The sequence below is a fragment of the Toxotes jaculatrix genome, chromosome 6 (assembly GCF_017976425.1).
Source record: "Toxotes jaculatrix isolate fToxJac2 chromosome 6, fToxJac2.pri, whole genome shotgun sequence".
NCBI lineage: Eukaryota > Metazoa > Chordata > Actinopteri > Toxotidae > Toxotes > Toxotes jaculatrix.
This window is the reverse complement of record NC_054399.1, coordinates 8,676,435-8,688,016: the sequence shown is the minus strand read 5'-3', so window position 1 is coordinate 8,688,016 and position 11,582 is coordinate 8,676,435. Positions and strand designations below refer to the sequence as shown.

The 11,582-nt window shown below is 41.0% G+C and overlaps 3 protein-coding genes across 3 annotated transcripts in view; 1 reads left to right on the top strand and 2 right to left on the bottom strand.

Moving 5' to 3' along the window:
* The first annotated feature begins 332 nt into the window (after positions 1–332).
* On the top strand, positions 333–2,147 carry cks2 (CDC28 protein kinase regulatory subunit 2). The gene is made up of 3 exons (XM_041040423.1): positions 333–391; positions 917–1,044; positions 1,621–2,147. Exons 1-3 carry the CDS (start codon positions 333–335, stop codon positions 1,662–1,664), a joined length of 231 nt encoding a protein of 76 aa, XP_040896357.1. The 3' UTR covers positions 1,665–2,147.
* Positions 2,148–2,188: 41 nt separating this feature from the next.
* odf3l2b (outer dense fiber of sperm tails 3-like 2b) lies at positions 2,189–4,413 on the bottom strand. The gene is made up of 4 exons (XM_041040422.1): positions 4,374–4,413; positions 3,520–3,630; positions 2,995–3,108; positions 2,189–2,729 (listed from the first exon to the last, which is right to left on the bottom strand). Exons 1-4 carry the CDS (start codon positions 4,411–4,413, stop codon positions 2,242–2,244), a joined length of 753 nt encoding a protein of 250 aa, XP_040896356.1. The 3' UTR covers positions 2,189–2,241.
* A 2,418-nt stretch (positions 4,414–6,831) lies between these two features.
* Positions 6,832–11,582, bottom strand: part of cpamd8 (C3 and PZP like alpha-2-macroglobulin domain containing 8) — a 39,086-nt gene continuing 34,335 nt past the window's right edge. The window contains exons 42-44 of the mRNA XM_041041105.1: positions 10,637–10,711; positions 8,328–8,529; positions 6,832–7,951 (exon numbers count right to left, since the gene is read on the bottom strand). Coding sequence (XP_040897039.1) covers position 7,951; positions 8,328–8,529; positions 10,637–10,711 — 278 coding nt within the window. The 3' untranslated portion in view covers positions 6,832–7,950. The remainder of the gene's footprint in view (positions 7,952–8,327; positions 8,530–10,636; positions 10,712–11,582) is intronic.

Below are 11,582 nucleotides of genomic sequence, written 5' to 3'. Positions count from 1 at the left end.
GACCTATACGGCACAAAACCAAAACTTAAGATGACAGCTGAAACTAACGTTTTTTAGAGGAATTTACAGGTATACATGCTCACTTTTACAAGTTGTGTTTCCTCGTTGTGCTTTCGCAACCGAGTGCTTCCTCTTCCCAGATATAGACGATCTAGGTGGGAGGGCGGGTTTCGTGCCTTAACCAATCCGGAGAGTGCGGGGAGCCGTTAGAATTTGAACCGAAAACAGCGGCAGATGACAGCAACTTGCTGCAACCGTAAACATCAGAAGAAGTGAGCTAACTGCTTCATATCACCTGAAAAGAGGTTTCTGGGCTTCAACTGTGACTGAACATGTCCAAAAAACAGATTTACTATTCTGACAAGTACAGCGATGAGGAGTTCGAGTACAGGTACGATTATCGACATTTGCTAAAGTTAACGTTTGCAAAAGTCCGTTATTTTGTGTTGTGTGGCTAGTTAGCTAACGTCAAACTACGGTATGATTCGTTAGGGTAGCTACGTGGCTCAGCATAACGTTAACATCCGTTGGCAGCTTCGTCCTGATATGGGCAATTTATTAAAAGACCGTGTTGGGTATATAATTTTAGTTTAGATTAAGATTCATAACTCTTTTACAATACTCTAACAAAACAGCTCCCTGGTCCACTTAACAGCTACCCATGCTAAATGTTGGTGAGATCGGCCTGGCTTGCTAACTTTAAGTCACTGCAGCATGTTAAATGTAAAACAAACACAAAAACTAACCCTTACATCATTAGTATTACTGGTAAATTGAGGCTTGGAGTATTGCCGTTGATTTACAGGTACCTGGAATTGACCATAAGTTACTGCTTTGCCCTTCTTTTGTCAAATAAAGCGATTTTCAGAGCCCCAGTGGGTCATTCCTTACAGTTTTATTGTTTGTCTTCACATAGGCATGTCGTGCTTCCAAAGCAGCTGTCTAAACTGGTGCCTTCCTCCCACCTGATGACAGAAGAGGAGTGGAGGGGATTGGGGGTGCAACAGAGCCAGGGCTGGATTCACTACATGGTCCACAAACCAGGTGAGTAACCATGGACTAAAAAGGATAGCACGTTCTTTTTTTTTTTTTTTTTTTTTTTTCTTAAACCAAAACTCACAAGCCCATATGTACATGGAAATAGCATATTGACCACTCTAATCATTCCTTTAGTCCATGATCATAAATGATTTTTTTCTTAGTATGTATCTATTAGATTAATTGGGCATTTCTAAAGGTACAATATTTTTTTCCGATGCATCTCAGCAAGGAAATACTGTCTTGAGAAATTCAACAAGGACAACTTGCAGACCTTTTTTTGTCTGTGAAACTTAGATCTCTAAAGCCTCATTTTAGCTTCAGCCATCTCTTACATTGTATGGAGAAAAGGAATGATTACAGTGATCAGTAAATCTTGTTGTACAAGTGTGAGTATACTACTATGTTAAGATTAAAAATATCAGAACTTATCTTGGAATAGCTCCTAGTATGTGTTATTAGACCATGATGAAACTTATGTGGACATGGACCTCAGCTGTGTGCATGGCAGTATACTGTATGGTGTAACCACTGTACTGTACATGATGCTGACAGATATTTCCTCTTTGCCTTACTCTCCAGAGCCTCACATACTGCTTTTCAGAAGGCCTCTCCCAAAGGATTAAACGGGAAACATCTGTGAAATACCTGCTATCATCTTTGCTGATTTGTATTGTCTTCAGACCATACAACTCTCCTACATACATCTCTACATTTGTTCTAATGTATTGTGTAGAAAACCCTTAGTTGTATTGCTTTTTTTGTTCTTTCAAACTCCCTCAATTTTTAGAGGTAATGAGAGGCAATTATCTTGATTCCACTGTAAATGATAACCTTATAAACAATATGAAGGTGAAAGTTTGTCAATTGTATATTTTTAATACATTTTTTAAAAAATGACTTTTTGTTATGATTGATTTATTTACTGAGTGGTCATAAAAGCATAGGATTTTTTATTTTCCTTAAGCACATGATTTTTCCCAAAAGAGTTTTCTGTCTGAACATTTTCTGTTCTTTATACTTATGTTTGTGTTATGTAAATATTATTTCTAGATATTATACATTTTGAGTCATGGTTGATTCCACAAGTTCTTTGCTGCAGAAAGAACAAAATAAAATGTACTTTCTTCACATATTTGCTCGTGCATATTTTCTTTCCATTATATAATTATGTTTGTGTCGATTTTCCCAGATGATTGATGTTCAGTCAGAAATGTTGACAACTAGTGGGGTGACAAATTCTGAGTGTCTGATGCCCAGAGAGAAAGCAGGGGCTCGGGCCTTGTGAACCGTTACTTTCTCTGGATTGTAAGTTCCAGGACCGGGTTTCTTGGTGGCATCTCTGGGTAAGCTGTGTCGTCCCAGCATGGAAAATGCTGGCTGTCGGGGTAAATATACACCTGGGTCCGTACTGTTGTACCTGCAAGGCCCTGGCGTCTTGGCTAAATCCACAGATGGTCCCCCGGTGCTGTAAGCACCTGATATTGTGTAGCTTGCACTGGCTGGCTTGTTTGGGACATGAGGGCCCATGAGTGGAGGGAGACAGTACTTGTTAGGAGCAGGTACTGAGTCGATGCTGCGGTACTGTGTGCGAGAGCCCATTGTGTAGGATGGGGGTCTGCGCTGAAGGTTGCATGGTGGGGCTTTCTCAGGGCTGTATGCGCCTGGTCCAGGTGTTTGGAATAGCTCCTCTGGAGAAGAGAAAGAGAAAACGGTTGAATAATATCACCTCAACACCATATGTTAGAGTGCACTTAGTGGGATTCAGATTTTCAGTTGCAACAGATGACACTGGAGTGTCAAAAACAAGTGGTTTTTGTACTAGAGTTCATTTTTCAACTGTAACAGAGCTATCAATTAAGCTGTAATTTAAAATTCATTATGCCATAGATCTGTCTGCAAAGGAATATTTGCACTAAAATGAAATATGCTTATAACAGAGGAGGAGGAACTTACTCTGTGCTTTCATTCGACCTAGCATTGAGTATGCAGGCGTGCCATCTTTTCCAAAGCGAGTGATTTTTGCGTCAACATGGTACTGAGGCCCTGGACTGGAGTCAACACAATACACTGCAGGCAATGCAAACATTTATTAAAAATTCAGTATTCTCTTTCTGTTTGGTTTGATCATGAAATAGCCCCTAAACTAGATAAACTGGGTGAGAAATAACTCCAGAAGAATGAGGTGTTGTCTCCCCCTACTGGTTTTAATTTGACATTACACCATTGTGGACATACCACTTTTGGTTCATATGATGTATTTGTGAGATTAAATAATTCTGAAAAAAAGTTATTTATATATTATTATAAAAAGTAAATAATTTTTGCTGCTTTATTCTTGATTAGCTCTTTTAGCTATGATCAAATTTACAGCTTTGATTTTTACTCTGACCAGTAACAAAGCATTTATTTACATTACGAATAAATAATAAAGGTTTTCCCTGTAGCAAATCTAACAATAAGAAAAACAGGATGGCTCACTGTTGTCACTCATCCTGCCATGGAAAGAATAGGCAGGACTTGTTGGTTTGGTGAAGTCATGACCAATAAATCCAATGGTCGGAGGAAGCCCATAGCGACCAGGACCTGGCCCTAGAGACAGAGGGGAAATGTCACAAAGATGTAGGGCCTACACACTTGATCACAATCTCCCACGCACATTATGTGCCACACATTGCATTTGCAGCGCACAAATGACACAGATTTGCAGGAAGGGAGATTTAAAGTGGCAACAGTTTCCTTTAAAAATGGCAGTGTCATAGAAAAGTAAGGTTCTGTGCAAGCAGTGTATTTCAGCACCCTGAATAAATGTGACCTGTCATTAGATCATTTGATCCATTACAGCATGAGAAGCAATTCTGATCTTCTTCACCGTCATTCTTCTCTCAGAGACACCTGTCAGCCAGTTAACCAGGGGCTGTTAGTAATTACCCGACTGCATCTGATTTTTGTCTGTTATGCACACCGGGTCAGACAAACAGCAACCAGAGCAGGACAGTGCTGCAGGCAGCAGCACACAACATCAAGACACAACCTCGGGAAAAGAATTACATCAGCATACAAGTGTTCATGTGCACAAGCAGAGCAAGTGGGAGCATTTTTCACAGACTGGAGCGAGTCCTGGCAGGTCTGCACACAGGGAAATCCTCCACTCTGTTCAAGTCAGTGTTCCACTTTTAAGATTATATGATACCACGTGTCCAAAAGTGACCAGCTGGAACACAGGTAATGATGTTCATGTCTTTACACAGGGTGTAAAAATTTTATAGACACAGATTCACATTACTAGTAAAAGTAGGTTTTTAGAAGACTTTATCTTCCATTGATGAAGTTACCTTTTTCTCTTCCTGCGATTGCTGGATATTTCTTCTCCATTTGACTCTTTGTGGAAGTGATGGATACTTCATGAATCCCTCAGTGGTAGCAATACTATAGAAATATTCATACATGTTAATCATAACGAGACATTGGCTAAGAAAATAATGATTGACTATTCTAAAATCATGGAGAACATAAAATGTTAAAGGCTTGTCAAATATTTTGCACCTTACCACAGGTAATTCCCCCTTTTAGCCAGAGCTGAGGAAGGCTGCATACTTGGAAACTCAAACAGCTATCAGATAAGTGCCAGAGGAGCACCTCAATCCATGCCCACGTTGGTGGTCTTTTCTTCAAATATCACAGCATTGTTTCTCCAGGATCCAGCATCAGCCATGCCTTGGCTAACACTGAAACTCAGAGCCCTGGATGATCCAGGATAAATCCCTAATTTCCTCTGAAACAATCAAGAAACCTGAGACCTATAATACACATCAAAGTGTCACCAGTAGAGCTGACACTGCACTGGATAGGGTTTTATCTATCTGCCTGTTCATCCTTTTGTCCAAATGCTCCATCTGCGGCGGCTCAGACAGGTGAATGGCCCTTCCTCCACAGAGGTAGATGTATAGGTGCACTCAGCTGCTACTTAGGAACAATGTCATCACTCCGATTCCCTCTCATGTAATGCTAGCTCCCCCTGCAAACCATGAAACCAAAATCCCCCTCTCCCTCCTTTCTCTTTTCACTCTTTCTGCCCATCGCAGTGTGGAGACGCAATATCACTCTTCAGCCATGCATGCAGTTGCCACGGAGACTGCTGTGGATAGTTTGCTGGGGCCAGGTCCCCTGCACTGCTGGCTTATTGTCACAACATGAACAAAAGTTTTTCCATTCGGACAGGATGAGTAAATCGTACTGTTCCCTGCTAAGAGCTTGGCGGGAGGGTAAAAGTGTTTGTGAAGTTTCGTAACATTTCTACCAGACAGTACCAGTTCTCTGCATGCACTTCTTTACATTTATGAAAGTAGGAATGGTGCATACTGTATTGTATACATTTTTTTCCCCCTGACATGCATATATAAATCCCCAACACAGATCCGGGGTCAGATGCAATGCAACACACCTGGAGCAGTTACAGGCTGACTGCCTTCATTTAACAGGCCCCCACTGACTACGTCGTAAATTGCCAACATACAGCTGGAATAAGCTGCTGGAAATTAAACTAGTAACCCTCTGCTAACTTAAGGTCAAACTGATAACTCAGATGGAGTTATAGTTTACTCCTCTTTGATCTCCTCTAATCCCAGTGATAATTTGTAGTTGGGATTTGAAGGATTCGTTTAAGGGCCTGAGCTGCCAGTTGCCGGAGGCCATAGTAACCGAGAGGGTCGACAAGTGACATGTGCAGAAAACAAACATTAAACTTTAACAGGTTCTAACTCCCTCATGGCTGCTGCTTTGGTAACCCAAATCTGTTGTTAGCAGTAACACAAACATGTACAATGCACATCCAATGCTCAAACTGAAACACACATGTACATGCTTTCTGTCTCTAACACAGTAGCTTGCCAGGGGTCAAAGAGTCAGTTATCAAAGCAGAGGGCCTTCTGAAGCAGCAGGGTTGTAATACAGCTCACCGCTGACAGGAAATTATCTCCAGACTTAACAAGCCTTTCAAAGGAAATGGAGCAACACAACCTCTATAAACAACTGCACTGCAGCTCCTCTGCTAGTGCAGCAGTTACGTGTACTATGCTGATAAATCAAAGGTTGTTTTTTTTTTTTTTTAAGGACATTGTGAAGTTTTAATGTGGACATGTCCTTTCTTTTTCTATGATTTGCTGGTTTGGCACTTTTAACTCTTAAAAACAGGAATAAATTGGAGAACATTCTCAAGCAGGGCCTTAGCATTACCTGTGCTACTCTTAATGACCTTCAGCACCTGTATGCAGTGAGGGTCATCTCAAATGCACAGACAATGGTCTCTGACTCTCAACATCCTTTACATGTTGAGTTCCAGGTGCTTCCATCAGAGCAGAGGTGAAATCTCCCCAAAGGTAGCACTGAGAGATACAGACTGCCCTTTGTTCCATCTGCTACTGGTTTTTTAAACTAACTATAAGCCCCTATGTCATGTCATTATGTCTTCTTTTCCCATGATTCATGGTGACAGTGTAGGAGATACGGATCTTGTGCTACGTTGTTTATGATGTATGTATTTGAGTTGGATTACTGCCTGTAAAGCAAATTGTCCCTCTGGAAAATTAAAGTTTTTTGAATCTTGAATCTGCTGAGATGACCCTGTTCTAAAAAAATAGCAGGGGTTTAATGTATTTCTAAGGCCTGACTTACACCCAGCTAATTACTGGTAAGACACAGGAGCATGTCTTGTTTGCTGATTAACCACAGGGTAAATCCAACAAAATAAAAACCCTGGATTGTATACAAAGTTTATTCTTGTTTGTTTGAAAAAGCACAATATTTGATATGAATTGGGGCTACACTTAATCAAATTTGGTACATTTACAGAAATCTAAAACTTCATTCTTGATTTTTAAGTTGGCTGCTTCACGAATCAAAATTTAACAAAAAAACAAACAAACACAATAGCTTATGAACTGTACAATCAAATCTCAAGGTAGGTAAGGTGAAAGGTGACTTAAGAGTAGCTGATGTCCGTGCCTTGATACAATAGTCTCAGAAGCATTCGAGCTGGTGCGTCCTGGTGCACCACTGGTCGAAAAAAGACGCATCTCTTGTAAATGTAAAGTCTGTAGTTTGAGTCGGCCAGAGGCCTTTGTTGCATGTCAGTCCCCCTCTCTCTCCTCATGTTTCTTGTCAATCTCTACTGTGGTGTCTAATAACGGCAAAAAGCCCCAGAAAATCTCAAAAATGAAAAACATTTCAGCTTATGTTTCTGTAAAGCATATGGTTAGCATATGTCTTCTTCCAGCAGGATACCAGCACAAGATTTTCATCAAACATTTCAATAATTGGGTTAAAGCTTGCTATGAAAGGAAAAAAAAAATGCCTTTGATAGCACATACTGTTTCGCTTGTTTGAACTGAAAGAACCACAAGGGCAAAAAGTCGACTGTATGGGCGGGCAATGACAAAAAAATAAAAATGATATTACTTCTAGCTACAAATAAATACCACAGATAGAAAATATAACAAAATATTTTGCTTAAAGTCAGGTGTAATTACAAACATAAATACTTGATTATTTCTTCTAGTGATTATAAAGGCAGTACAGTGAATAACAAAGACGCTATGGTGCCTATTGGTGACAAGGAATCTGGAGGACGAAAAATCAAAGTCTGGAGGACACTAGCTTAATAGCAATCATACACACACTCGTCATATTCAAGAGCACACACACAAACATAAATGCATCCGCTCTACCATTCAAAACAAACTAATACCTAATACCGTACACTCGCACACAAAGTCACACTCTCATTCTCCAGACCCCACCATCTCTTCTTTTCAGGGTGAGCAAGTCCCAAGTCTCTCTTCTCTTTCCATTCACGAGCGTATTCACAAATAATGTACAATTTGGAGGTGGGTATGGCTTCACTCTGTGAGGGTTTCTGGGGATGACACAAGAACAGAACAAACTTTCAATGTAAGATTATTCCAGGCACTGTTAAAACATCTTTCTCTGAACAATACAGATTTTGTAATCAAAAGCTGTGGAGAGACAATAGAGCACCAACTGCATATCCATCCACATCTGAAAATAGTCCCCAGCAAAATTACACAACTACAATTGAAAAACTACAGTGCCCAGGAGATTCACTGTATTAATTAGCTTGAGAAAAAATAACATTAGTCCTTTCCTAGGCAAAGCTGGCCATAGATCCTCACACATATTCTGATCTACATGGGTTCCACACTAAAAAAAACATATAAACACATTAGAACAATGCCAGAAATCCAATCCAACTATGATGAAGCCACTCATACCATCGTTCAGGGGTATTTTTTGTGTCCAGTGTGGGTAGCTGGGTATCTGCTGGCAAGAGCACCTTCTGCTCTACACCCACCCCACCTTCAGGAAGGTCAAAATGGTCCCCTCCCTCTGCATCAGCAAGGAAAGGGTCAGAATCTGGGTCATATTCATAGGAGTAGTAGGACACCTCTGCCATGGACCCCTGCTCCTCTTCACCTGGAGAGATCAGGTTTGAGGTGACAAATACAGACACGTTAAACCAAATGAGGGTCTGTGGACAAAAAGCCCTGATAAGGAGGCCACTGAGTGGTTGATTATAATATGTGATATCTGATGATAGCCACTTGATTTAGTTGCTGAAGATTAAAGCGTTGGGTGTCATGGAGACTTAATATCCTGTACATCTTAAGGTCTTCAGCAGCAATACCCCATCAGTGACAGTAGGGGTCCTTCCATGCTTAAAGTGCTGCCATAGCATGCTACTTTAAAATCACTCTTTTTGAAAGAGTATATGGCTTTATTAAGTATTCATTTTATATCCGCACTCATTACAAGTACCATACAGTCAGATTTTGTTTCTTTAAAGGTTGTAATACACAAAAGACTTTACGATGAGCTCTTACACCCACAAACAAAAACATAATGTGAACAATCTATTTTTAAAGTGGGATATTTAAACATTACATTACCAGAAGCACACACATGAGGGGGAAAATTCAGTTCCAATGAAGCCTGCAAGTCTGTCTATCCATCATACTGTACAAGTTCACTAATAAAGACAAGTCCGCACAGGGAAGCTAATTCCAGAGCTTCAGCTTCCTCCACTGTTCCAGTGGAAACTGTCAGTTCCTTGGCACAACCCACCTTCACCTATTACACTCTCGGTGCACTTAGCGGGCATGTCGTCAACATTCTAATGGTTTACAATGACAGTGTTTTTACAGTACTTATTCAAGCTAATCACCCCCGTGGTTATCATGCTGTAAGTGAGTGTGTGTGAGTCTGTGGGTGTATTTGCCGGTGTGTGCTTGTGTATATGTGTGTACCCATACATATATGTGTATGTACATACATATATATGTCTGTGTGTGTGTAGGTGTGTAGGTGTGCGTGCGTGTGCATGCATAACAGCATTCCTGTGGTGAGTGTGAAGCATTAGCTTTTGTACAAAGGAGAACGTTTGCTGAGTGGAGCTTTGTGAGCTGCAGCTACTGGGAGCTGCAGGCTGAGAAACAAGTCAGTGCAGGCTATGCCACATCACACACACACTTGTACACAACTCAGACATTCACATGGGTAGACTAATGTTTTATATATATATATATATACATATATGAGTAATAGCTCACACTTTACCACATGCAGTCCCCGCACATCCACACAAAGCTTGCATGTACAGCATGCACACTTCTGAAACTTGTGAATGACTGCAGTGCCTTTTTTATGTTTTCATTGCCAGATGTAACACAGCTACATCCTCCCTCCACACAAAGCCAAACATCCTATCAGGAATTCTCTGGCTGCCTCTCTGGAAGTGGCAGCTGATCTAAGCTCATGGCACAGCAACAATCAAGCCTGCAGTGCGAAACCTATCCACCTATTTATCATTTGTAGACATGATGTGGTGGCAGGGGAATGTGCTACCACACACCCCATCTACATCTTCACTTTCCTCTGCTTTCCTCTTCTCATTCCTTCTCCCTTTTGACCCTACTCTTTTTTCTTTTTTTCTTCTTTCATCTTGTCTCTCAGTCATCTCTCTTTCACTATGTGCCCCCCCTTTCTTTTTTCATTTTTACACCACCCACACATCCTTTCATCTCTTTGTTTCTCTTTCTTTTCCCTGCCCTTGTGAACTCCCATTCTCCTCCAGATTAAAAACACAAACATATGCACTTTTAAAAAGATATATATACTATGCAAATGACACACCATAAATCTGTACACATTCGCACATGCCACCATTAGGTGCCAATAAATCTGAAATCTCGACTCTCTACATTTACATTTAGCTGACACACAAGCTCAGACTGAGCTATAATGGACGCACAATCAGATTAGATTCCCAGAAAAATCAGAGCTTTAGCATTTAGACAGCAGATTTAACATGCTGCAGACTCTTTACATGTGCATATTAAAGACAACTGTCAAGTGAAGAAGTAAAAGCCACTTAGTCTTATTTCAGAGGCTGAGCACAGTTTGCCTCAGTCGGCAGATGGAGGGAAGGTTGGAGGGCAAGAGAGAGGTGATATGGAAAAATTATGAGAAGTAATGCAAAGCTGTGAACAGTGTAAGTGGGGTAAGTTGTGGTAGATGAAGTTACCTGTGTGTACAGGCACTGAGGGCTGCTCAGTATCCTGGCTTGCTGTCGGCTGCTTGTCCTCCACCGTGGTCTCTACTGAAAATACAAACACACACTCGTTTGATTATTCACGTTTATGTGGCTAGTAATGAATTAAACAGAGTTTCAGTGTTGCATAATCTAAATACTGGCCAGAAGCATTATCCACCCCACTGAGCAACCCTTCTTGGCAAAACAATGATGTACACTCTGTCTCAACAGAAGCCTGCATTAAAATCTTTCCAAAAATAGCAGGGGCCAAACCATGGCCAAAGGGGCCATGTGTGGAAACAAATTATATCTTTTTCCTTTCCAAAATGGGGAAATGGTGACATGAAAGTCCCCCAACACAACCATACACAAACAAACAAGGCCAGGGAGCGCTAAACAAAAATACGATTCTTTTGATAATCTACACAGCACGAACCACTTGGCACAAACTGAGGTCTTTTCCCACCAAAGTTTTGTCTATGTCTTTTCCCAATCTGCTCCACAACATGAAGGCTCCTTTGTTGTTGGGCTGTGCGTCGGAAAGGAATGTGACAAGGATTTCAAAGGGCTGGACAAAAGCACTCTGTCATTTGGACAGAGCCCTGTAATACAGCAGAGAGCAAGAGAGGGTGTGTGTGTGTGTGTGTGTGTGTGTGTGTGTGTGTGTGTGTGTGTGTGTGTGTGTGTGTGTGTGTGTGTGTGTGCACGGTGGGTAGCTCTCCTCAGAAAACTCATCCAGTAATCAGCTCAACACCTGAACAGCTGTTTCCACAGCTCAGATCATGGCACACACAGGTGAGCATAGGCATGAACGGAGATACGTACAGATGCATGCACAATGGACATGTGGACGATTACACAAGAGTTCCTAAGAACATACACTCACACAGACAAATACTTGTTTACTCTAAAGGGAAGAAAAGTTTTGGGATATGCA